This window comes from Bos indicus, chromosome 20 (assembly GCF_029378745.1).
Source record: "Bos indicus isolate NIAB-ARS_2022 breed Sahiwal x Tharparkar chromosome 20, NIAB-ARS_B.indTharparkar_mat_pri_1.0, whole genome shotgun sequence".
NCBI classification, from domain to species: domain Eukaryota; kingdom Metazoa; phylum Chordata; class Mammalia; order Artiodactyla; family Bovidae; genus Bos; species Bos indicus.
The window spans coordinates 224926-252595 of record NC_091779.1 but is presented as its reverse complement, the minus strand read 5'-3'; the positions used below and the strand labels follow the sequence as shown (position 1 = coordinate 252595).

General features: G+C 38.4%; 1 protein-coding gene across 1 annotated transcript; it reads left to right on the top strand.

The window, feature by feature from the left end:
- On the top strand, positions 1-27670 carry PANK3 (pantothenate kinase 3). The gene is made up of 7 exons (XM_019982902.2): positions 1-345; positions 6449-6801; positions 10959-11212; positions 13181-13357; positions 14317-14440; positions 19128-19253; positions 20630-27670. The coding sequence occupies exons 1-7, from the start codon at positions 318-320 to the stop codon at positions 20678-20680; spliced, it is 1113 nt and encodes a 370-aa protein (XP_019838461.1). The 5' UTR covers positions 1-317; the 3' UTR covers positions 20681-27670.

Genomic DNA, 27670 nt, shown 5'->3' with positions numbered 1-27670 from the left:
CTGGTTCTCCGTGCGGCGGCGGCGGCTCAGGGGACCGGGGCCTTTTGTTTGGAGCGGCGGCGGGGGCCCCGGATCGGCGAGGCCGGCGGCCTGCCCCTACTTGCTCGGTCCCGGCCGCCCCTCGAGGGGGTGGGGGGCCGCCCCTTGGGCCGGGCCTAGCTTTAGGCGCCGCCGCCCCGCCCTTGGCCCGCCCAGCCCGGCCCGAGGGGAGGAACTGGCCCGGCCTCCCCGCGCGGCCCAGAGCCACCTCTGGAGTCGTAGCTACTGCCCTCCGCGCGCCGGACTAGAGGCTACCCCTCGCCCCTCAGGCAGACGCCATGAAGATCAAGGATGCCAAGAAACCCTGTAAGATGGGGGTTTGGGTTCGTCGGGTTGGGAGAGCACGTCAGGCCGCGTCTCGAAAGCCCTTGGCCGGGCGGCCTGCTTCGAAACGGGTTGCTCCCGCCGGCACCGCGCGGGATGGGGGCGGAGGGACGTTTTCAGCACCAGGTTCCAGGCTCTCTTCCCATCCCCCTAAGCTCGGCTGGCGAGCACTTGCCGCCCCCCCTGGCCTTTTCTCGCACTTCCTCCCTGAGATCTGGGAGGTGCAAGCGGGAATTTTTGTTTCGGGGTTTGGCAGGCAAGATTAGAGCTACCAGTCCGCGTTCCCAGTTTCCTCTGAAGTAAAGCTGCAAACTGGTGGTCACGGCTGTCAAATTGCGCGGGGACATTCATAACTTTTTTTTTTTTTAATCTTTGAGTTTTTTGCTTGTGTCCTTGAAATCCACGGTTCCCGGGAGTTGTCACTGTTGTTACAATTAGAGCTTTTAAACACACGTGCGTGTAACCTGCCGGTGGGTGATTACCATAGTGTGTTTTTATTTAGAATGACAAATAGTTCTTCGTTGTTAAAAGAGCAAAACTACCGGTATTCCCGCCACTCAGAGCAGACCTCTAAGAATGTTTTGGTGACTACTCATATACAGATTTTTTTAAGACTATAGAGCATGTACGTAAAATTTTTTCCCCTATATTTAAAGAGAGTAGGTCGCTTTTATTTGCTTCCTTTTATTTTTAGACTATTTAAAACTTCTATAAATGCCTTATTTAATCACTCAGCCATTGTCATACTTGAAATCCATTCTTCAGGGCCACTAGGAATACGGGATGCATGCTTCTGTCTTAGAAATGTATTGGTATTTTGCCACTTTACAGTGTCATTTGATTCTCCTAACAGTTCTAGGAAATCTCTTGCTGTAAAAACGGAGCGCGATCTTGCCTTTTACCGCCCCTCCGGTTTTTTGAAAACCTCCGTGGAGAGTCAACATACCAAAGCTCTCTGAAATCTGCTTATTGTCATTTAAATGTGAGATAATTTAGTTTTAATTTAATGCTGAGGAAATTGAACTTACTGGGCACCAGAGTAACTTTCCTCGGGCTCCTGACTCATAGTCCTTCGTTTTTTTGTTTTTTGTTTTTTGTTTTGCACCTGTAGGGCATAGTCTGAATACTTAAGGAAGCACAAACCTTTCTGATCTGGTGGTTTTATCTGCCAACTAAAACACGTTTTTTTTTTTTTTTTTTTTTTTTAATGTTTATTTGGCTGCTCTGGGTCATCATTGCAGCTGGGTCTCAAGTTTCCCAACCACTGGTTGGACCCTGGCCTGCTGCATTGTGGGTGCAGAGTCTTAACCACTGAGCCACCAGCGAAGTCCCCTAAAACATTTTTTAAACAATGATTTTTTTTAAAAGAATGGTAGATAAAGAGTTCTCCTTCATCAGTGTATACAATAGTGATGTGAAGGCTTTAATGACAGTAATATAGAAACACTTCTAATTTAACATTTGCTAAATCAAATGAATCTTAAACAGATGCTGTAAAGTAGAACAGTTGGACATCTTCCTTCAACACATACGTTTTCTCAGCCTGTTTTAGAATTTCCATTTAGGAAAGTGAGTTGAACCTTGACAAGCATATATTCTGACCCCGTGGTATTTTATTTTTGCCACAACAGTTTGATTACTTAGATTGGGCAAACTTGTAATCAGGTGTGGATACCATCTCTGTCAAAGGTGTTTCATATTTAGCAAAGATGATAATTTAGAGTTTATAAAATAAACAGGTTTGAGGACTAATAACCTATTTTTATATGTTTATTTTTTTATCTTTTAACTTTTTGTAGTGGGGTATAACCCTCTGACAAAGTTGTGGTAGTTTCTGGTGCACAGCAGAGCAGCTCGGCCATTCTCCCCCAAACCCACCTCCCATCTAGGCTGCTGCATAACGTTGAGCAGAATTCCATGCCCTATACAGTAGATCCTTGTTGGTTATCCATTTTAAATACAGCAATGTGTATGTGTCCATCCCAAACTCCCTAGGAATCCCTCTCCCCCTTCCCTGGCAACCATAAGATCACCTAGTTTTTTAGAAGTAATTTACTTATTACTACATTGTGGTACGTTGTGAGACCATTAATTATGCTGAAAAAGTCAGTTAATATGATTTAGAAGCCTGAAATAACATTGCCAGTTTCTAATATGCAGAAGATGACTTTAGGTCTACTCAGTTCTTTACAATAAATATAAAGAACGTCTTGTTTTTGTGCCGTGGTAAAGAAAGTATTTCAACTATGAACTGTTGTGGATACATACATACATACATACATACATACATATATATATATATATATATCTGGAAAGTATTATTTCTTTTCTTTGTTTTTTGGCCCAAGCTGCGCAGCATGTGGAATCGTAGTTCCCAGACCAGAGATGGAACCCTTGCCTCCTGCATTGGGAGCTTTGAGTCTTAAGCACTGGACTGCCAGGGAAATCCCTGGACAGTATTTCTGATGTTTCAAATCACTCGGGTTAGCTAAAGAAATATTTATTTTGTTTTGTTTTGAGTTCTTGTGTAGGGCTTCTTTCTTTGATTATAACTTTAGTGAGCACCTGGTACGTAAGGCATGTGTCCATGCGTTGCGTTGTTTACTCCTTAGAGGGGCACTAATAACTCAGAGTGTGTCTCATACTAGGTAAGCAAGTGACTTTGGTGTGGCACACTTCCTTAACAGATAAGTGTTAGAAAACATTGGGTTTTTTGATGCATCACTAATAATATACCAGCTTATAAACCACATGCATGTATTTAAGCAGAAAAGAAGAAAAGGAATTCATCCTGTAGATTGTATAACTAAAGGGTGAGCATTTGAAATTGTGTATTTAACTCCAGGGGAAGGATGAAGTGAAACATTAATGCAAGTTTTTTGCTAAAACCAAAACGATGGCAATATTTGCTTTACCTTTACTTGTGTTCTTCACTCTACTTAAATAATAGGTAATAAAGGTCTCAACAGTGGTGGTCCTCTGTATCTCAGCTCATGTGACTTTCTAAGTTAAGGGTCAGCCTTTGTTTTGGTTACCTGTATGGCATGCAACATGATTAACAAGGTGATAATAAAAGTTTTATATATAAAGGAATTCCCTGGCTGTCCAGTGGTTAAGATTCTGGGCTTTCACTGCTGTGGGCCCAGGTTCTGTCCCTGGTTGGGGAACTTAAGAGCCCACCTGCTGCAGGACAACTAATCCCACACCCCGCTGTGAAGACCCCGTACAGTACATCCCCCCGCCCCTGCCCCGTTTATATGCATATTATAATGTGGTGCGGTATAGGCTTGTATGCGTGCTTTGCTGATCCAAGCAGTCAGATACCTGAAGGTTCTGTCAAGACCAGAGAGGGGTATGTAGCATATGTGTGCTGTTTGCTTCTGTGTAATTTGGCCTGTTTATAAACTGAGTCACTACTTAGGAAGAATCACTTCAAATGGATGGTAAGGTGCAGTTGAAGGTGATAGTTTCTGATATCCCCTGAGATGTAACTAATTTATCAAAATGGGGGATATCTTCTGAAGCTTGTCTGAGGAATTATAATACTGAAGGTGTGAAAATGGTTTATTTTCTTAGTCTGTCTGAAAACAGCACTTTTATTTGGAATGATTCTTGGGAAGAGTGAAATGCCTTTTATTCAAGAACTTGAGCCATATCTGGAATTAACTAGTGCACGTGTCCAGTTTAGAATTTTGTTCCTTAAAATAATCCACTAATGTTTTGAACATTTTCAGCTTTTGCCTTCTCTTTCTGCTAAAGAACAATTAAATCTAGTTTGGCATAGTATCCCTTTGGGCAAAAATCTACATGGGGCCAGTCTCAATTAAATAGCTTTTTAATGCTTCTCCCCTACCCTTACCAACACTTAAGGAAAGACCAAACTTTTATTTAGTTAGTTAGTTTTGGCCACACCAAGCAGCTTTTTGCTTTGCTTGGTTCCCCAACCAGGAATTGAACCCTGACCATGGCAGTGAAAGCTGGGGATCCTAACCAGTAGGCCACTAGGAAACTCCTGCACAGCTTGTTTGGAAATGAACAGTCTGCCCTTGTGGCTAGAATATCTTCTGTTTAATTATCTGAAAAGACATTCAGTTTTCTTCTTTTGCATACATAATCTGCCTGGTAGGTAGCACTCTGCTTAAGGTGGTTCTGGATATTTTTGTTACTTATGGGGGACTGATAGAGCAGTTCTCTTGGGCTTAGGTCAGAAATAGAGTAGAAGCTCCTGTTTTTTGGAGGGTCACATAAACAGATCTTGAGAGATTCTAGGAAATGCTCAAAAGACTGGAGAAGGTAATGTTTATTTGCCATCATCAGAGGAGTTATTTATATTTATAGATTGTGTATTTTGTTCATTAGATGTGTATTTTGGTTCTTTTTTTTCCCCCCACCTTGACAGTGGAGAGAGTTATTCCCAAAAGAATGAGAAATGCTTAGGCTATATGTAGGAAGTAGGATGCTTTTGTACTGTAACCTACTTTTAACCTGTCCCTAGGCTAGAAGCAACAAAGCTATTGATAGATTTGCCTGATTTCTTTAGAAAGTGATATTTTTCTTACCTCTTGAGCTATCAGTAGGCCTGTGGTTGTACTTAACTTTGTAGTTTTATTGTAAGTAAATAAACTTTAATTTCGTGGCCATTCTCCCTCTCCCTTTGGTTAATGACAAAGTAACCAGCTTAAATATTTGCTTTAATGGCAATGGCAGTTAGATCACTTGCTAGAATGAAAGGAGTGGATCATAATTAAGAACATGTATTTTCTGTATTCTGATGGCCTCCTCCATACTTTTTGAATGGTGATTGATTCTCTGGCATAAGGAAATAAATTCTAGAACTCTGCTGAACTGAAGGGATCTCTGCAAGAAAGCAGGGAGCTATCATGTTCTAGTTTGTATGTTATGGTTACTAAAACATCATGTTCTGCATTATAGCGTCTCCAGTTACCCCTCCTTTAAGAGCTAACTCTATTTTTTTTACTGATTTAAGATGGCCTCCATTGCTAGCCACCTGACAAAACAGAGAAAATTTAGTTTCTTCAGCATCTTAGTTGTTTATACAAATCTATAGGTGACAAGAGCATAGTGCCTGAACAGAGAAATGTACAGAATCCTTTCTCATTGAGTTGATGTTCCCAGTTTCTAACGGTACACTCATACCAAGTAAATATAAATGCTGAAGAAACAGAGTGGAATTTTAGAGGGAACTACTTATCCTTGACAACTTATGCGTAATGAACTGTTAAATACCTGCTGTTAGGCATTTTGTAATCTATGTATCTTAACTATGAAATTAGTTTTCATTCACTGTCATGATGATTAAGATCCCAGAGAAGAGAAAGAGACCTTAAGGAAACTAAGGTTTTGACAGGTTAGTGGTTTCTCCAGTGTCAAACAGCCCAGTTAGTAAGAGTACCAAGTCCCAAGTCCAGATGATGCTCCCTACCCGAGTGTGCCTATCTCCAGGTAGGTTTACCTTCAACGTTATCAACAGCTAATTTTTATTAACCAGAGGCCCTTAAAGAAGCCTAGTAAGTTTAATGGGCAAAGGAAAAAGTTTCTTATAAGGAGGTTCTTTTCTCTTGGGTTACTTGACATGATTCTAGACCAATTTTATTACATTAAAATCTTTTTAGAAACATTTTCAAAAGGTGATGACATACTACTATTAAGACAAAATTGGTCCTATTTTTTGTCTTAATCTCCTGGAGCACATGATAAGTATATAGTAAATGAAAAGAAATGCCTACTTGTGACAGGTGTGTGATGTATGGTTTCTGCCATACATCAGCATGGATTATCCATAGATATACATATGTCCACTCCCTCTTGAGCCTCCCTCCCACCCCTCTAGATTGTCACAGAGCAAGAATTAAAAGGTCCTTGGGATCCAGGAATCCTAGGTTTCAGGGTTTTTAGAAAATGCACAGAGTAACACTTTGAAGGGTGAGTTGCACATGGAAGATGTGTCTTACCTCATAAGTTGACTGAGTGCATGGTTCACAGTAAATAAAGTTTGTGGTTAATTAACTAGTTCCTCATTTGTATTTCCAAAATCAAGATATATATTTTAATTTTTTATCCACAGCTTTCCCGTGGTTTGGCATGGACATCGGGGGAACTCTGGTAAAGCTATCATATTTTGAACCTATTGATATCACAGCAGAGGAAGAACAAGAAGAAGTTGAGAGCTTAAAAAGTATCCGGAAATATTTGACTTCTAATGTAGCATATGGATCCACTGGTATTCGGGATGTACACCTTGAACTGAAAGATTTAACACTTTTTGGCCGGAGAGGGAACTTGCACTTTATCAGATTTCCAACCCAGGACCTGCCTACTTTTATCCAAATGGGAAGAGATAAAAACTTCTCAACATTACACACGGTGCTATGTGCTACAGGAGGTGGTGCTTACAAGTTTGAAAAAGATTTTCGCACAGTAGGTATTTCACTCAGAGGCAAAAATTGATACCCGTTCTCTTCAATTTTTAAAATATGGGGCCTGGTTTCTGTCTGGTATGTTCCTTGGACTGGTCCTCTGTGCTGATACAGAGGAAGTATATATTATTGACTTGCCCCCCCCCCCCTTTTTTTTTTTAAATTTGTATTAGGATATTTGCTTTACAGTGTTGTGTTGTTTTCTGCCATACATCAGCATTGATTCCCCATAGGTGTACATATGTCCACTCCTTCTTGAGCCTCCCTCCCACCCCTCTAGGTTGTCACAGAGCACCAGGTTGAGCTCCTCATGTTGTACAGCAAATTCCCGCTGGCTATCTATTTTACATTGGCAAGGTAAAGAATCCGCCTGCCAGTGGAAGTGATGCAAGAGATATGGGTTCAGTCCCTGGGTTGGGAAGATCCCCTGGAGTAGGAAATGGCAACCCACTCCAGTATTCTTGCCTGGAAAATCCCGGGGACAGAAGCCTGGCAGGCTATGGTCCATAGAGCTGCAGAGTCAGAGGCGACAACACACACACAGTGCACGTGTTTCATTGGAGCTCTCTCAGTTCTTCCCACCCTCTCCTTCCCCAGCTGTGTGCACAAGTCTGCTCTATCTGTGTCTGTATTGCTACCCTGCAAACAGATACATCAGTACCATTTTTCTCGATTCCATATATATGTGTTAATACATGATATTTGTCTTTCTCTTTTTGACTTAGTTCACTCTGTAAAACAGGCTCTAGGTTCATCTGCCTCACTCAGTTCAGTTCAGTCGCTCAGTCGTTTCCGACTCTTTGCGACCCCATGAACTGCAGCACGCCAGGCTTCCCTGTCCATCACCAACTTCCGTGTCCATTGAGTTGGTGATGCCATCCAACCATCTCACCCTCTGTCATCCCCTTCTCCTCCTGCCCTAAATCTTTCCCAGCATCAGGGTCTTTTCCAACGAGTCAGCTCTTCACATCAAGTGGCCAAAGTATTAGAGTTTCAGCTTCAACATCCGTCCTTCCAATAAACACCCAGGACTGATCTCCTTTAGAATGGACTGATTGGATCTCCTTACAGTCCAAGGGACTCTCAAGAGTCTTCTCCAACACCACGGTTCAAAAGCATCAATTCTTTGGTGCTCAGCTTTCTTTTTGTCCAACGCTCACATCCATACATGACCACTGGAAAAACCATAGCCTTGACTAGGCGGACCTTTGTTGACAAAGTGCTTTTCAATATGCTGTTTAGGTTGGTCATAACTTTCCTTCCAAGGACATGGCTGCAATCACCATCTGCAGTGATTTTGGAGCCCAGAAAAATAAAGTTAGCTGCTGTTTCCCCATCTGTTTCCCATGAAGTGATGGGACCAGATGCCGTGATCTTAGTTTTCTGAATGTTGAGCTTTAAGCCAACTTTTTCATTCTACTCTTTACTTTCATCAAGAGGCTCTTTAGTTCCTCTTCACTTTCTGCCATATGGGTAGTATCATCTGCATATCTGAGGTTATTGATATTTCTCCTGGCAATCTTGATTCCAGCTTGTGCTTCCTCCACTGATCAAATTCTTTCCTCCTTGTGGCTGAGTAATATTCCATTGTAAATATGTACAACTTAATTTATCCATTCATCTACGTGACTTAACTTTTGATTGAACCATTTAAAAACCTTTATACAGTGAGTAAAAATTGGCCAGAGTTGGGCCTGTTATACATAATATTTGGTAAAGTCTGGTAAGTTTAGGAACTGCTACAAAGTTACAGTAGACATAGACTCCAGTGAATTTGGTAGTGTGCAAAGCCAGATATAAATGGGGCTTGAAATATTTGCATATTGTTATTCTGTGTTTGCCTGGTTTTTTGAGTATTGATCTAGTCATCTCTCCTAAGGACACCCATCTTCCCAGACTCCAGCTAAAGTCTGTATGTTTTGATTAATAGACACCTGAATGAAGTTCCTGTTACCCCTTTTTTTCTTGGGTTTTATATCATCAACCCCACCAAATTTGAATCTTGAAGTGGGGGGAGGGGGTCATTTGGATGTGGCAAGAGGATTATGCAAGTATTGATTTCTGTGCTGGTAGGGGTTTGCCAAGATTCCAGTCCTTCCCATTAGAACAAAGATTAACAAGTTGATACTTAGATTTACTGAAATTTGTTTTTCTTGAAAATATGCACGCTGCTGCTGCTGCTAAGTCGCTTCAGTCGTGTCCGACTATGCGACCTCATAGACAGCAGCCCACCAGGTTCCCCTGTCCCTGGGATTCTCCAGTCAAGAACACTGGAGTAGGTTGCCATTTCCTTCTCCAATGCATGAAAGTGAAAAGTGAAAGAGGACCATTTAAATATGCCTGTGAATTTCTCAAAGTCATGTAAGAAAAATCTATTAATAGAGCATAAATGATCACTTATATGGCTCACAGAAGTGAATACCTTGTAATTTGGGGTAGCTTAAAAGTCTATAAATTTTTACTAAAAATTTTTTTTTTTAGTAAAAAAAAATGATGAGTAGTACTGATTTGTATTCAGTTTATTGAGTAATCTGACCATAAATTACATGAATTTGAAACCAGTTTGTTTGGATGTGTGATACTTAATGGTTGCCAGTGTTCTTGCCAAAAGGAGTGTCCTTGAAGCCACCTCTTGTCAAGCCATTGGAAATACTGGTATTCAAATTGGAGAGTTCTAATTTTTCTTAAAAGAAATATAAGTATTTTCTAGTGATGAGGTTTTATAATATTTGTTTTTGTTGGTGTTCAGTCATTTATTAAGTTAATATTTGAGCATGTAGTATTTATTAGGTTATTGTGCTAGACACTGAGAACTCAGCTAGGAATAAGACACAGACTAGGTGTCAAAGAGTACAGTTTCCTAGACCACATGGTTAAGTGAATTACAAATAGAAGTACAGTGCATTATGATTAATACTATTGCTATGAAAAGAGATGCCATGGGAACTCAAGGAGGATACCTGATAAGTATCCTCAGGAGTGATACCTCATAAGTCCTTAGAGAATGGGAAAGCATTATCAAAGCTCAGATCTTTTATAGCAAATATAATCTACTCTTTACTAACCAAAAATGAATTTAATAATTTCACATTAGTACTGAAACTATAATATAAACATAGGAAATTAAGGTATAACTGATTAATTTTGTATATCAGTAAGTAGAAGTAGGTAGATTCTCTGGTAGGGTCACACGGGAGGGCATAATGAAGTAGTTAGATTTAGATGCTTGTATGGACATAGATTAGGGCTTTCCAGGTGGCTCAGTGGTAAAGAATCCTGCCAGTGCAGGAGACGCAGAAGACACAGGTTTGATCCCTGGTTCGGGAAGATCTCTTGGAGAAGGTAATGGCCACCCACTCCAGTATTCTCACCTGGAAAATTCCCTGGATAGAGGAGCCTGGCGGGTTGTAGTCTGTGGCATCACAAAGAGTCGGACAGGACTGAGCACCTGAGCACCCACTTACGTGTGTACATAGATCTTAATTTCTAAAGCCACACATGCTAGATCGATACAGTAAATTTTATTGGAGAATCAAATATGTAAGTGGTGTTGCTATTGTGATATTATACAAGATAAAGTTCCAAACAAAAGTGCAACACTTCTTAGTTTATATGACGGTTGCATTCCTTGTAAATTTAGGATGTATTTAAAACCGTGTAAAAAATACCTTGTATTTATACACATAGATAGATAAAACACTTGTTTACATAGGCTCAGGTTATTAAAAACATTTTCCTACTACTGTCGGAACAAAAATATCTGTCAGAATGTTCAAAGATAATGCAGAAAAAGGGTTAATTCTTTGTTTTGCACAACTGCCCGCCCACTCCAGATATCTGGTACCCCACCCAAGTCCCTGCCCACTAAATGTTAGTTTGATTCTTCCCTCCTCCCCATCTTGATGAAAACTAAAATGTCCCGACAGGTTTTCAGAATGCCTCTAGAAGTAATACTACCACTCCTGAGAACCACTGGACTAAATGAAGCCCCTAAGAGATTTTGGGGCTTCAAAATCTCTTACAAAAGAAAGCAAGTAAAAATGCAGGGGTTGTAGCTGGTTTTGAAGTTTTGTGAAGTACATGAAAATTATATACTTAAGTATTTTGAGTGCTGTTCTTTGTTCACTTTATAAAACTTGTTTTGGGGTTTGTTTACAGATTGGAAACCTCCACCTGCACAAACTGGATGAACTTGACTGCCTTGTGAAGGGCTTGCTGTACATAGACTCTGTCAGTTTCAATGGACAAGCAGAGTGCTATTATTTTGCTAATGCCTCAGAACCTGAGAGGTGCCAAAAGATGCCTTTTAACCTGGACGATCCCTATCCGCTCCTGGTAGTGAACATTGGTTCGGGAGTTAGTATTTTAGCAGTCCATTCCAAAGACAACTATAAACGAGTAACCGGAACAAGGTGGTAGCATTTTTGTTCTTAGAGCAGCATTCATATTGTTTTATTCTTAGAAATTGTGAAATTTATCTATCTATATGGTAGCTTCATCAGAAAAAGTGTATTATGCAATAGCTAGAAATGTAGAGTAAAAGTTGTAGTGTTGCAGATAGTACTGTTTTATAAGGCATGTGTGTAGACTCAAACTAAAATCATGAAATGTTTGTATTGGTTAGTGTCAGTTGTCATTAAAATTTCCATAATGAAGCATGAATTTTTATCTGGAATGATTCCAATAATACTTCCATTTTCCAAAACATTTTTCTCATTTTTATATAGATATATTTAAGCCTAAAGCTTACCACCTGCTATTTGATTCATAATAAAGTGCAGAGTATTTGGGGTTTCCCTAATGGCTCTGTGGTAAAGAATCCACCTGCCAATGCAGGAAACGTGGGTTTGATCCCTGATCTGGGAAAATCCCACATACTGCTGAGCAACTAAGCCCATGCACCACATTATTGAACCTGTGCTCTAGAGCTTGGGAGCCACAGTTGCCGAAGCCTGCGCACTAGAGCCGGTGCCCCGCATCAGGAGAAGCCAGCACTGTGAACAGCCTGTGTGCCACAACTGGAGAGTGGAGCCCGCCGTCCCCTCTGTGGTGTTGCCCATGCAGCAACACAGACCCAGTGTAGCTGAAAATAATAGTGTTTTTTTTTTTTAAGTTGAAGTATTTAGCAACCTTGTAATTAATTCAATAGGATGAATTTAACATGAGTTCTTACCTGGTGGCTCAGATAGTGAAGAATCCGCCTGCAATGCAATTTAGAAGAACCAGTTCAATCCCTGGGTTGGGAAAAATCCCCTGGAGAAGGGAATGGCTACCCACTTCAGTATTCTTTGCTGGAGAATTCCATGGACAGAGGAGCCTGGTAGGGTACAGTCCACAGGGTCACAGAGTCAGACATGACTGAGCAACTTTCTTTTTTTCTATAATACCTGAAATATAGATGTGAAATGAGATTTTTAAATTTACCTTATGATTCTAATATGTACTTCATCAACTTTTAAGGAAACTTGACGAAGATAGATTTTAGGATTCTTAAATTAGGTTGTTTTGTGGCAGCGAGGGTGTGGGAGTGGAAAACACTTTATTTTTTGGCCTCTTGGTGTAACGTGAAATCTTAGCTCCTAGACCAGGGAACAAACCCACGGCCCCTGCTTTGGCAGCACAGAGTCTTAACCACTTGACTGCCAGGGAAGTCCCCAGAAAAACTTGTAATTTCAATATAGTACGCCTATTTGAATGGTACTTAAATTTAATTAGTATTCTATTTCTATGGTGACTGAAAATCTACCTCCATTGTAACTCTATGCCAGAGAATTACAGGGAAGTATTACCTACTTAAGCCAATTCAAAAAGATAGAAATTCAGTCTGTTAACTAGATTCCAACAGTGATTCAGGAGTAGAATCTGTTAGAAATTCAGGTGAGATTAAAGGAGCAAAGGTTTTGATTTTAAGGATTAGAGAAACACGATTTCATTTTATGAGCATATTCAAAGAGTATTAAAACCAAGTTAATTTCTGTCTGTAAATGATCTCACTGTATTCATTTCAGAGTCATGTAAATGTTTATGTGTTGACTTAGAGTTACAATTTTCCTTTTAATTTGTGTGGTGCTAACTTTTTTTTAAACACTCGTTTTTCACGCACACAATGACGTGCGTTTTCAGCAGTTACAGTGTGCAGTACCAGGTGAAGACAGAGACACAGAAGGTCTCCCGTGTCATGTTGTTTCCACAACAGGATTTTTTTCCTTTGGTTTATTCTTTGATCTGATAAGTTTGGTTTTGCTTTGCATTTTTCTTAGGTTTAGTAAATGTTTTCTATTCATGTGTTTAACTGAATAAGTGAGTGCTCCATCCTTTTACATTGGAGAAAGAATGCAGTGTGTAAATGCAACTTACCACATTTTGTTTGTTTTCTTTAGCCTTGGAGGGGGTACCTTTCTGGGTTTATGTAGCTTGTTGACTGGCTGTGAAAGTTTTGAAGAGGCTCTTGAAATGGCATCGAAAGGTGACAGCACGCAAGCTGACAAACTCGTCCGTGATATTTACGGGGGAGATTATGAAAGATTTGGTCTGCCTGGCTGGGCCGTGGCATCTAGGTAAATTTAACATTTACACTGTAATTAAGCTTGCTTACTTAGGTTTTAGAAAGCAGTGTATCAGGAAGTTGTAAGGGGGCTTCCTTTTACCCAGTTCATTTATAAGTTTTGAATATCTGTGTGATTTCAAAATTAAATTTACATTACGAAGTCTCCCCTCAGTGCGCTGTAGGAAACTTCTATTCGTTCTTGAGTATCCGTCTAGTGTTTCTCTATGCAAATACAAATACATATCCTTATCCTCCTCTTCTAAAAGGTAACTTTTAGAAGATAACGTTAAAATGCCATTATATAGCATTTTATAGCATACAGTATACAGTTCGCTCCCCTTACCATGGTCCTGCACCTACACAATCAGCCATCCTCAGATTAAAAATATGTCCCGAAAGTTGCAAAAGCAAAATTTGAATCTGCTGTGCCTGGGCAGCTATTTACATAGTGCTTATATTGTATTAAGTAATATGGAGATGATGTATATATATATATATATATATATATATAGGTTATATGGAAATACTACATCATTTTGTACAAGGGACCTGAGCATCTATTGATGTTGGTGTCCAAGGAGGGTCCTGGAGCCAGTCCTTCATGGATAAGAGGGGTGGTTGTGTCGTCTGGAACAGCAGTATTTCCTAGTCTGTTTGCCTGCTCCCTTACCTCTCTCTCTCTTTTTCCGCCTCCGTCTTCCTCTTTGTCCTCCCTTTTCTGCGTCCCCTCCTTCTTCTCTCTCTTTCATGAATAGCTTCATGGTGTTTCATTGTGTGACGATCAGTTTGATGTATGTTTGGGTTGTTCCCAGTGTCTGCTATGTGCAGGTCCTTGGGTCATTAAGTAACTTTGCACATGTATACCTTATTTTGCACATGTGTAGATTTATCTGTAGGCTATAGTTCCAAAATGTATGAGCTGTTGCTTGTTAATCAGCAGGTTTGATTTTGTTTTTCATTTCTCTGCAGTTTTGGGAATATGATTTATAAGGAGAAGCGAGAATCTGTTAGTAAAGAAGATCTAGCAAGAGCTACTTTAGTTACTATCACCAATAACATTGGTTCTATAGCACGAATGTGTGCTGTTAATGAGGTAAGTTTTTTTAATTACATGAAAAATGTGAGTTGGAGTTTTCTGTACATGTAGCAGGATTCTTAAGGAGGCCTCTAGGATTTAGATCTCTTAATCCATTAAATCCCAAGGTACACTAATATATATGTTACCTGCCCAACTGTGATACTTCATTTAAAGGAGCAGATCATTCAAATCGGAAATTAGGACAAAGAGATATTTACATTTATCCAGCAACCTTTTCGGAAATGTATGGCCTAAATATCTTGAAATCGTAAAAGAGAGATTCCCCCTAAACAGTAAAACATTTTGAGGTAACTAAATCCTGAAAGTGTGGGTGCTTTGTGTTTTTTCTTCCTGTTAATGTTGCACTTGATGAGAACTTGGAGGTTCCTTGCTGCCCTCGGCTTCTTTACAGTGCTGCCTTGTTGCATATGGATCAAGCAGCATTGTACAGGGCTATGAAGGCGCTGAGGCTGCTCTGCACATGACACTTGAGTGGTGGACACGTACAGAAAGCATGTACTGCTGGGTTTACCTCATAATTGGTTATGTTTGTTAAAGAAGATCGTACAGTTCTGCCTTCATGTGGTAGGTGTATGTGCCCATTTAGTTGTTGTAAATATAGTTGGAAATCGTACTTTATGAAGGACTTCTTCATTTGTTCACTCTTTCGTTTATTCATTGAATAAATATTTGCAGAGTATCATTTGCCAGGTATTATTCTGGGCACTTGAGGTAAATTAGTGAAGAAAACAAAAATCCCTGACTTTGTGAAGCTTACAGCTGTTCTAGTGATACAGTAAATAAGCAAATTGTTTAGTATTAGGTAGGAAATGCTATTTTTTAAAAAGGGAAAATTACAGACTTTCCTGGCGGGTCAGGTAGTTAAGACTCTGAGCTTCCATTGCAGGGAGTGTGGGTTCAATCCCTGGTCAGGGAACTAAGATCCTATATGCCAGGTGCAGCAAAAAAAAAAAAAAGAGAGAGAGAAAATTAAACAAATTAAACAGAATTGTGAGTAGACCAAAGATTGGCAGAGGACAAATTAAGTAATTAGGTAGTTAAAGGAAGCCTTTGTTGAAAATGTGACTCTTAGGCAAAGATTTGAATAAGGTGAGAGAATCATGGGTGCAGATCTTGGGGGATAGGGAGGCTCCAAGAGAGAGAACAACTATGCAAAAGCTTGAATTAATGCTCTGAATTATTCCAAATTTAAAATCAGAATTCTGTCGTTTAAGTTTCTTTATAACAGTGTAGTAAGTTAGTTGAGGGAGCTACTAGCAGGTGTTTTAACCTAAAGTTGGGAAATATTTCACTTTGAGGGGCTGACAGTAATCTGGGACCTTTTTTATTAGCTCTTTCAGGTCCATTTTTACTGACGAATTAACAGTAATTAAGGCCATACACCACAAGACACCAAGTCACAGGTTCCGAAATACTGTGTTTAGTTGCTCTGTTACATCCAACTCCTGTGACCCCATGGCCTATAGCCCACCAGCTCCTCTGTCCATGGGATTTTCAGGCAAGAATATTGGAGTGGGTTGCCATTTCTGACCCAGGGCTTAAACCCTCATCTCCTGCATTATAGGCAGATTCTTTACCACTGAGCCATTTACCACTTTACTACTGAGTTCAGTTCAGTCGCTTAGTCGTGTCCGACTCTTTGTGACCCCGTGGACTGTGGCATACCACACCTCCCTGTCCATCACCGACTCCTGGAGTTTACTCACACTCATCTCCATTGAGTCGGTGATGCCATCCAGCCATCTCATCCTCTGTCGTCCCCTTCTCCTCCTGCCCTCAATCTTTCCTAGCATCAGGGTCTTTTCCATTGAGTCAGTTCTTCGTATCAGGTGGCCAAAGTATTGGAGTTTCAGCTTCGACATCAGTCCTTCCAATGAACACTCAGGACTGAGCTCCTTTAGGATGGACTGGTTGGATCTCCTTGCAGTTCAAGGGACTCTCAAGAGTCTTCTCCAAAACCACAGTTTAAAAGCATCAATTCTTTGGCGCTCAGCTTTCTGTATAGCACAACTCTCACATTCATACATGACCACTGGAAAAACCATAGCCTTGACTAGACGAAGCTTTGTTGGCAAAGTAATGTCTCTGCTTTTGAATATGCTGTCTAGGTTGGTCATAACTTTCCTTCCAAGGAATGAGTGTCTTTTAATTTCATGGCTGCAATCACCATCTGCAGTGATTTTTGGAGCCCCCAAAAATAAAGTCAGCCACTGTTTCGCCATGAAGTTATGCGACTGGATGCCATGATCTTAATTTTCTGAATGTTGAGCTTTAAGCCAACATTTTCACTCTCCTCTTTCACTTTCATCAAGAGGTTCTTTAGTTCTTCTTCACTTTCTGCCGTAAGGGTGGTGTCATCTGCATATCTGAGGTTATTAATATTTCTCCCGGCCATGTTGATTCCACCTTGTGCTTCTTCAGCCCAGGATTTCTTACGGTGTACTCTGCAAACAAGTTAAATAAGCAGGGTGACAATATACAGCCTTGACGTGCTCCTTTACCTATTTGGAACCAGTCTGTTGTTCATGTCCAGTTCTAACTGTTGCTTCCTGACCTGCATATACGTTTCTCAAGAAGCAGGTCAGGTGGTCTGATATTCCCATCTCTTTCAGAATTTTCCACAGTTGATAGTGATCACACAGTCAAAGGCTTTGGCATAGTCAATAAAGCAGAAATAGATGTTTTTCTGGAACTCTCGTGCTTTTTCAATGATCTATTGGATGTTGGCAATTGGATCTCTGGTTCCTCTGCCTTTTCTAAATCCAGCTTGAACATCTGGAAGTTCACAGTTCACGTATTGTTGAAGCCTGGCTTGGAGAATTTTGAGCATTACTTTACTAGCGTGTGAGATGAGTGCTACTGTCCGGTAGTTTGAGCATTCTTTGGCATTGCCTTTCTTAGGGATTGGAATGAAAACTGACCTTTTCCAGTCTTCTGGCCACTGCTGAGTTTTCTAGATTTGCTGGCATATTGAGTGCAGCACTTTCACAGCATCATCTTTTAGGATTTGAAATAGCTCCACTGGAATTCCATCACCTCCACTAGGTTTGTTCGTAGTGATGGTTCATTAGGCCCACTTGACTTCACATTCCAGGATGTCTGTCTCTAGGTGAGTGATCATACCATTGTGATTTTCTGGGTCATGAAGATCTTTTTGTACAGTTCTGTGTATTCTTGCCACCTCTTCTTAATATCTTCTGCTTCTGTTAGGTCCATACCATTTCTGTCCTTTCTTGAGCCCATCTTTGCATGAAATGTTCCCTTGATATCTCTAATTTTTTTGAAGAGATCTCTAGTTTGCCCATTCTATTGTTTTCTTCTGATCAGTTCTTTGCACTGATCACTGAGGAAGGCTTTCTTATCTCCTTGCTATTCTTTGGAACTCTGCATTCAAATGGGTATATCTTTCCTTTTGTCTTTTGCTTTTCGCTTCGCTTCTTTTCACAGCTATTTGTAAGGCCTCCTCAGATAGCCATTTTGCTTTTTTGCATTTCTTTTTCTTGGGGATGATCTGATCCCTGTCTCCTGTACAGTGTCATGAACCTCCATCTATAGTTCATCAGGCAGTCTGTCTATCAGATCTAGTCTCTTATATCTATTTTTCACTTCTACAGTATAATCATAAGGGATTTGATTTAGGTCATACCTGAATGGTCTAGTGGTTTTCCCTACTTTCTTCAATTTAAGTCTGAATTTGGCAATAAGGAGTTCATGATCTGAGCCACAGTCATTTCCTGGTCTTGTTTTTGCTGACTGTATAGAGACTGTACTGAGCCATTGGGGAAGCCAGTCAAGGGCATAGTTTTCACTATTCACAAATTCAGTATGCAAAAATGTATACTCTATTATTGTGACAGTAGATACAGATTTTCTGGAAATTCAAACATTGCTTTCTCCATCAGTGATTTTCTAATCTTAGAGGTACCTAAGGAACCAAATTAAAGAGTGACTTGATGGGTTAGGCCGGGTACAGAGAATGCTGGAACCCTGGGAATTGGATGGCTATGCCAGAATTCCAGTCCGTGTTATCTCCAGTGCTAAAGTTCTCATATTATTGCTGAGCATAAGCTGCAACATGCTGACCAGTTTACAGCTTTTTTAAAAAATTAAACACCTCTGAAATACTTTCTTTGGTTTGTCTCCTTTTGTCTCATCAGTAATGTTTCTCCAAATTACTTTCTTTGCTAGATGTATTATTTATAGCCATTTTCAATAACAAGTCTGTCTCTAGATCATTTAGCTAGAGACTTTCTAAACCATTTCTGTTTTGATTAGGCTTTAGTTTTTAGAGCAGGTTTAGGTTCACAGCAAAACCGAGTGGAAAGCCCAGAGTTCGCGTGCAGCCTTGACCCCGCGGATGCACAGCCTCCCCCGCTCTCAGTGTCCAGCCCAGTTTGGTCCGTTTGTTGCAGTTGGTGAACCTCACTGAGAGTCCATGGTTCACTTCTGAGGTCACTCTTAGTGTATATTCTGTGAATTTTGACAAGTGTAGTGACTTGTCCTGAAATAATTTTTTAAGTGTTCAGGATGATGAAGGCATATAGCAGGAATGTAGAAGGCACTAATAAAAGGTAGTAATTGTTTATATTTGTAAATAGATGTAAATACTCATCTGTATTGTATTGTAAAATCTACCTGATAATTCTTTTTTCAAGTTATTTTCCTCCTTCTTTTCTTTTAGAAAATAAACAGAGTTGTCTTTGTTGGAAACTTTTTGCGTGTCAATACTCTCTCAATGAAACTTCTGGCATATGCACTGGACTATTGGTCAAAAGGTCAACTGAAAGCGTTATTTCTGGAGCATGAGGTATGATAGGAAGAACCAAGTTTTGTGAATTTTAATAGCATGCTTTTGTATACAGGTTTCATATATTGTTCTTTGCCTGGTACTTTTAAAGTAAAGTATAAAAATGTGATTTACCTGAACAGTGTATGGTTCCCGCACTTCAGTTGCGTTCGGGGGTGGGGGTCACTGACACCTTGCAGGCTTCCCTTTAGGATGAGAATGTCACAGTTCTGACCAAGAGAGAGCAGTGTCAGATCTGGGAGCTCATTAAATTCTGGGACTGCTTTTATACTTAGTGGATTTGTTAAATTGTTTTGTTTTTTTCTCCCTGAGAGAACAAATGTTAAATATGAACAGTAAAAATACATATATAATTTAGTAATGAAAATCTCTTTATCCCTCCCACCACAACCTCACCCCTACCTCCAGAGGTAACCTCAACCACTGTTGACATTTTTGGAGTTCATTCTTTAAGATTTTTTTTTTTTTCTTTCACTATACCCAGTTACTTTCTGACCTGGCCAAATACCAGTTCACAAAATGTTTTGAATTATGTAAACGTACCTTGAATTAGTTTGTTTCTGATCAGTTAGATACTTTATTAATCATCTTCATAATACAGATTCTGAGTGTCTGTTCTGCTCTCACGAGCTCCCATGTGTTGTTGCCGTAGCTCTTGCTGTACACGTGAGAACGGGCACTCCTGTGCAGGTCCACCTGGCATGCCCTGTGCTGTTGGCAAGCAGAGCCCCAGGAACTTTGTTCAGGAAAAGCAAGGAGAGCACAGAATTGCCATAATAGTCCAGGAAGCTTTAATAACTAGAAGTCACTGTTTATATATTTCAGAGGTCTATATCTTGAGAATACAGGCTTTAAGAAAAATTTTTTTTCAGTAGCTGATAACAGATTGGTAGCTTTCTTCTTTTTTTTTCTTTAATTTTTTTCTTTAAGTGTATAAACATTTGTTAGAAAGTTGGGGAATTCCCTGGTGGTTCAGTGGTTAGGCTTCTGAGCTTCCATTGCTACAGGCACGGGTTTGCTACAGGAACTGGGATCCCACAAGCTGTGGAGCAGCAGCCAGTAAATAAGCTTTAAAAAAAATAAGTTGTCTGTTCTTTTATCCCAAGCATCCATCCAGCTGCCTGTCAGCTGTTAAGATGTTTGATTACTGTCATAAATGCCCTTGAAATCTTCAGGATAACAGAACATACACCTTTGCTTAAAACCCCTTGTTCCTTGCATTATAGCCACTACCTTTCTTCACACCCCGAGGAAGCCATCCTTTCTGAATTGATGTTCTTAAATAGATTATACCAAATATGTGTTTATAATAACGGTTAATAGTACATGCTAATTTAAAGCTGCACTACATGAATAATTGTTTTTAAATTATACAGGGATATTTTGGAGCAGTCGGTGCACTTCTTGGTCTGCCAAATTTCAGCTAAAGTATCAGGTTTATCTCTGCTAATGTCGTTCAAGAGGATCTGAAAACCAGAGGCATTATTACTGAGTTATTTTTCACTGGGAACCAAAGGATAAAAGAGTAGCACTCTTCCTGTTGATTTTTAAATGTCAGAATGGTAAGCTGCTAAATGTTGCCATGTTAAAAAGAGAGCTCCAGTAACATGAAATATTTCTAATTGGATTGCTTTTCTTTCTGTATATAGCCAGTGTTAAATCCTTAAATGCAATACAGCCTCTGATGATTGAGCTTCCTCTCAAAAAGACTTTCTATTTATTTTATGTAGCCAGCATTGCAGTACTGTATGTTCAAACATGAATCTTAAAGTCTCAGAAATGTTTCACTCATGAAAATAATTGATTCTGAATATTTGTTACAAATCTGTTCTGTGTGTTTTGGTTACTAATACATGGATAGTAACATACCCTGTGTGGAATCTTACTGAAATGGCAATTAGAAATGATCATTTTTATGTGATTTTAGAAATGTTAAAGAAATATTAATTATTCATTATTGTTTTCCAAACATATCTTCTCCCAAAAAGTGTGTTTATGTGATCTACCCCCAGAAGTATAAGCTCTTTCAAATGCCATAATTTAATAGAAATACTATTGTTAAACATTACCTGGAATTTCAGAGTGAACCCTAGGAAATCACCACATAATTGGTGATACTGCATTTTTTGTATTTTGATTATCAGTACATATATATGTTTATCAGTACATTTAAAAATGATTTTTAATTGGAGGCTTAATTACTTACTTGAAAATCTGTTCGTTGAGGTTCCAGAATGCTTCAAATGGGGCGTAGTTAGTTTATGTGTATTGGTAGGGTTCTGTGCTCTTTCTACACCACATCTATCTTAGGCCCAGAGTTAGCCATTTCTGTTTACTTACGTCTGAAGCATCAAAGCTAAAGACTTTCTTCTTTTATGAGCAGCAACAAAATCATTTATTCTAAATGGATGTTAAGGAAATCTAAAGGTCAATGGTTTTGAAACTGGGAATCTGAGGCAGTATTGCAGAATTATGAAAGGATCATTGTATATTCTGGTAATAAAAACATAGTTCCAAAATTTGTATATCCATTTGCCTTGGAATTCTATATTTTGAAGTCATTTTTAAATAATGCTATAAATTTTTTCAGATGTTTACTTTTGCAGTAACGTTTTGGAGATCCAATAATAGTTCAGCGAAGTTTTCTGAGACTGTTAGTGATGATTTTAGGTAGTTGAAAGACTTGGGGAAATTAGGAAAAAATAATTCACTTCCTTAAATTACATCTGGATGTAATCTGGATGTATTTTGAAAATCTGGATGTACTTTGAAGAGTTTAAAACTTGTTTACAGAAAGGAAGAAATGTTACAGTGTGTTTTTACAGTACAGTTTTGCTCCATAAAGAACAATTTTCAGTTGACTCTCAAGAGCTGCTTGATAAAGATATTTCTCAAGTTTTGCATTCAAATACTTAAAATTCAGTTTTTCTTTCTCTGTAGACATGAACATATGAATAAGAGTAATGTTCAGAGGGGAAAGCATGTGAAGGTAATTTTTTAGAATTTAGAATGTTTGGAACTTTGAATTCATTTCAGTCAGTGGTCATTTTGAAAATCTATAATGATTAAACATTTTCTGCTTAAACGTTTCCATTTTGTGACTAGATGTTTCAGCCAAAAGCTATCTGTTTATTTTAGAATTTTGTGATTTGGGTATCTGTACAAAAAGATTTTGCTTTAAAATGATAGCTTTAAGTTTTATACTTGTGACAAATCGTATGTTAGCAGTTACAGGTTTGGGGCTGTCTTTAAAAGAAACGGAATGGTAAAAGTATATAAAATTTAATTTGATCAATACTTTGGTTAATTTGGGACTATGATTCATACTTCTTGTCTTTTGAACCTGAAGCTCTGCCTTCTAAAATGCATATAAAGTGAACGACTTGGCTTTTCTCTTGTATAGTCTAGAATGACTGGAATAACTAATAAGTATTTCTAATAAGAACATAGAGTTGTGATGAAGGCTGCCAAGATTCTAGTTTTTTATTACAATCCCAAGAAAATGCTTGTAAGCATACAGTGGTAAATAGGTTTGGTTCTAATCCCAGTCAACTTAATGCTGCAGAGCTCCTAAGTACTTGAACAGTGCTAATAGAAATCAATATGAGAAATCAATGTCTAGTAGACACATTTAAAAAATAAAAAGAAACAGATGAGATTCTTTTAAATTAAATATTTTTATTTAATGCAGTGTATGTTACCATTTCAACATGTAATACATTTAAAAAGTTACCTAGGAGTTTTTTAAAGGATTGTTGCTACTTAGTCTTCAAAGTCAGCATATACTTCACACTTATAGCACAACTCAGTTTAACCTATTTCAAGTTTTCAGTAACCACATTTGAGTAGTGGTTATTGTACTAGTGTAGTTTCTGGAACTAGCTCTTAGAACTATGAATATGGGAACCTAATTTTTAAAAAACAAAAAGAGGGAAAAGAAGTACCTTGTTTGGCCTAGTTTATTTTACTCAGGCTGTATTTCTGACCATTCCAAAAATTATCTTACATTGTATCCTGCCATCTCATTATAGTATGTATCAGTCTTCTAATGATACTAATAAAATTACCCAAGACACATGCCTGCCATCCTCATCAGTCTGTCAAAATATGTATTTCCTTCACTGAAGTAAATGTGATGATTCCAGTGTCTTAAACTCCCCCCGCCCCCCCGCCACCCCTGACATCTTGTCTAACTGAACTTTGAGAAGCCAATTCTAAAGAACTAAAAACGGACCCTTTTAGTTCTTCATTGAGTTCCGTACACACAAAGAGAATCGTGTTTATAACTTTGTCTTTGATTTTCGTTTTTAAACCCCGGCAGTAACATTTTCAAATGCAGGGGGCACTGCCAGCTTGTTTTGGGGCTGCGTGAAGAGCACAAGGTCTTGAACCTTCCACCACCACTACCACCATCCCTTCCCATAGAAGATTACCTTTTAACTCGACTTGGAGAATTAATGGCCTTCTGTTCTACACCCTAACTTCTCCCAAGACAGCGTACTTGTAGACCTCCTTGTTTCTTGACATGGGTGTCCCCTACTCAGCTGCTGTAGTTTAAATAGGTGGACTGTTAGTTTAGATAAAGTTAGTGCCATCGCCAGTGATACATGTGGTGTCTTGACAGTCCTTCTAGAGGTTCAGATTGTTTGCCAAATGTTAGACTTTATAAAGATTCCTGAATTTTTTTACCTTTGCGTGCAAATGTGTTTGTTGTACTTTAAGTACCAGTTCCTAAAAGACCATTTCTGTAAGAAAAATTATGTAGCTCAGAGGGAAGAGGTTTCTTCTATGTTCAGTGGTACTCTTGCCTTCTAAGAGCAGTCCACCACATCTTGCCTTGATTTCTAAGATTACATTCTTGGGTGGAAAGCTTAGCGAGGCAATAGTTTGCAAATGTCCTTTATAACCACTCTGCTGATTATATGCAAAGTTTTTTATATCTTGTTTATTTTTTTTCTGTTGAGCACTTTATGCTTTTTAGTCTGTTGCATTTGAGAGTGGTTTAGAAAGTTTTTCTCTTCTAAAAGCCATGTAAAAACCGATAAAGGATAATCACTAGAAAAATGAGTATGTATTATTTTGTATTTAACTTATTTGTTTTGTGGTATGTATAAGCAAAATATTAGAAATGTACTGCATTTTTGTAATAATACTTTTGACCTTAATTTAACGTGATTTTCATGAAATGTCTCTGATGTCCTATTTTCCCAATAAGGTTGATTAGGGTGTTTTATTGTAATATGGAAGGAATTCAGCCAACTGTGTTTCTGTCATGAGATAATAATCTCAGAAAGTAATGTGCTTTATCTATATTACTGCCTGTTTTCAGTATTTGAGACAGTTGCTTTATATTTCTACTGAGCCTAGTAAAAGATTAGCAAAGGCCTCAAAAAATGAGTAATTTTTTTAAAGATATTTTAATAACCTATTGAAAATAATGGTTCCATGAAAAGTAAACCACTCCATCTTTTCAGACATATAATTTTGTTTTAATTTATTGTAATTGGAGGCTAATTACTTTACAATATTATGGTGTTTTTTGCCATACATTGACTTGAATCCACCACAGGTGTACATGTGTCCCCCATCCTGATGCCACCTTCCACCTCCCTCCCCATCCCATCCCTCAGGGTCATCCCAGTGCACCAGCCCTGAGCACCCTGTCTCATGCATTGAACCTGGACTGGCGATCTGTTTCACATATGGTAATATACATGTTTAAATGCTATTCTCCCAAATCATCCCACCCTCGCCTTATCCCACCGAGTCCAAAAGACTCTTCTTTACATCTGTGTCTCTTTTGCTGTCTCACATACAGGGTGATCATTACCATCTTTCTAAATTCCATATATATGCGTTAGTATAGTGTATTGGTGTTTTTCTTTCTGGCTTACTTCACTCTGTATAATCGGCTCCAGTTTCATCCACCTCATTAGAACTGATTCAAATGTATTCTTTTTAATGGCTGAGTAATACTCCATTGTGTGTATGTACCACAGCTTTCTTATCCATTTGTCTGCTTATGGGCATCTAGGTTGCTCCCATGCCCTGGCTATTATAAACAGTGCTGCGATGAACATTGGGGTACACGTCAGACACATATACATGTTCAGTGAGTTCCACTTCCACAAGTTTAAATGCGTTATCTATCTCGTGTCTTCAGTGGGTGTGGGATCATAACTTGGCATTGTATTAGAAATAGCACCAGGAGCTGATGTAACATCTTTGAATGTTATCTTATTTGTGAAATGAAGGTTTAATTTGTTAACACTGGGGAATGACTGGATAATCATCAGGATCCTGAGAAAGATAGTTAGTTGCTCCATTCATGGAAGCATTTGAGATGACAGCATTTGAGATTGTTCAGCTATGTGGCATCATGTTTTATAAAGTTTGTTTTATTTGTATCTGTTAAGAGATACTAACTTTTGGATTCTCACTAACAGAATGGTATTAGTTTTGTTATTGCCTGTAATGGCCAAGTAATAGATACACCTTAAAGTACTATCAAGGGTTTTTTTTTATATATATATATATATATATATATATATATATATAAACGTGTGTATATGTGTGTGTGTGCTTTAATCTGTAAAGCTATCTAGGATTTTATTGTGCTATAACTTCAAAATTATATGGGCATTATTAGAACTTTTACATTGTACAAAAAGAAACATACCACTAAATTTATGGATGTTTGAATGTTAAATACATTTGGGATTTTCTTCAGTAATCCTTTTCTTTAGTGTCAACCCCCTGGACTATAGCCCACTAGGCTCCTCTCTGTCCATGGGATTCATACTGGAGTGGGCTGTTACTCCCTTTTCCAGAGGATCTTCCCGACCCAGGGATCAAACCCAAGTCTCCTGCATTGTAGGCAGATTCTTTACCATCTGAGCCACCAGATTTTTGATCATTTTGAGTGGATACAGATGTGGGATAAACCCCTCCTAGAATTATTTATTGCTTTTGTCAAACACAATTCATAGTGGGATTTATAAAACGCAATGTTAATAACCTGTGAGTTGAAATATAATGGATTATAGTTATCTACATCAAATCTGATAAAGACCTAAAATACCTTTATCTTTTGGATTACCTGAGAATAATCAGACTGGGCATGTTATCTGACATTTCCAGCTTAATACATTTAGCAGTGAGTTGATTTTGGGACTTCAGGTACTACAATTGGTACTGAATGATGTGTTTGAGAGGAAGTCAATTTTTTTTTCCTTAAGAAAACCCCCTAAGTCTTAACATTCTGGCTCTTTCTGTAGTCAAGAGGTTATCTCTCTTTTTAGATTTTCAGTCTTTTTTTGCTGTAGCTGCCGTTAATTTTGTGTTTAAAGAACTAATGAAGAATATATTTTTCAAAGGAGTGAATAGTTAAAATTCAAGATTTTGAATTGTATAAATATGCAACTACGTTTCAAGATTTGCTGTTTTTTTTTTTTTTTTTCTATTTCTTAACATCTTCCATACATTGCAGTGCTTACAGTTTTCAGTAGCTTTCAGAGAAAACATTTCAGTTTTGTATAATTTGTGGAATGTACATCAGTAATGCAGATCGTCTGAGATTATTTTAGCTATACATCGTATCTGAATCATGGATCTCATTCCTAGCAAAGTAGGTAGTCAGCACAGGTTTTAAGCCATTTTGAAATCTGCTTTTTTCTGAGGTGCCCTTTTTAGTTAACATTTAGAAACAAAAGATAACTATATAGACCTAACATCATATTCTGGTCTCCTTGTCCCAAATGTAATTAATGGAATATGGATGTAAGTCAGGTTAAGATGTTTTGTCATTTTTTAAAAATACATTGTGTGCTCTGACTTTTTATTTGAACTAAAGTGAAATGATATAGTGATTTGACTTTTTAACTGAAGTTGAATGGTACTTGTCTTAATTCTGTCCACTTACAGAGTCGAATCATACCTAGAATATGTTTAATTATACAAGCCATTTCCATTTCAGTTGCCTTATTCTGTCTATTGCATTGTTCTTGCCAAGTCTAACCTCTGTTATGTTGAAATTATTCTAACACTGAACCTGTGATGTAAAAATGTATGATGTGCTACAAATTTTATTCATAATAAACTAAGTTATAGCCTATTGTAACCTATAAAACATTTCTTGTAAATCATCTAATTTATTTTTTCATTTATGTACAGTTTATGTAAAATTTAAAATATTTGTTGTGATCTGTTCTATAAACATTCCCTTTTTCTTTTCCTTAAGTCTTATCTGCATGAAGGAAACTTGGGTTTTGCTTGTTGTATTAATTGGCCAACTTAAGTACTCTCTACCTTCTTTTCTATAGTTTAACTTTTTCTAGTTTTGTTCATATTCTAAATAAATGTTAAAATCATGCTTTTTATTTCCTACTTTGCAAATAAATTCTCTAAGTTATTTACCA

Excerpts from the sequence above, each read along its gene's own strand:
- PANK3 (XM_019982902.2), top strand. The coding sequence starts at position 318 with ATGAAGATCAAGGATGCCAAGAAACCCT. Across the intron at positions 14,441-19,127 it reads GAATGTGTGCTGTTAATGAG|AAAATAAACAGAGTTGTCTT; the intron begins GTAAGTTTTTTT and ends CTTTTCTTTTAG. Across the intron at positions 19,254-20,629 it reads CGTTATTTCTGGAGCATGAG|GGATATTTTGGAGCAGTCGG; the intron begins GTATGATAGGAA and ends TAAATTATACAG.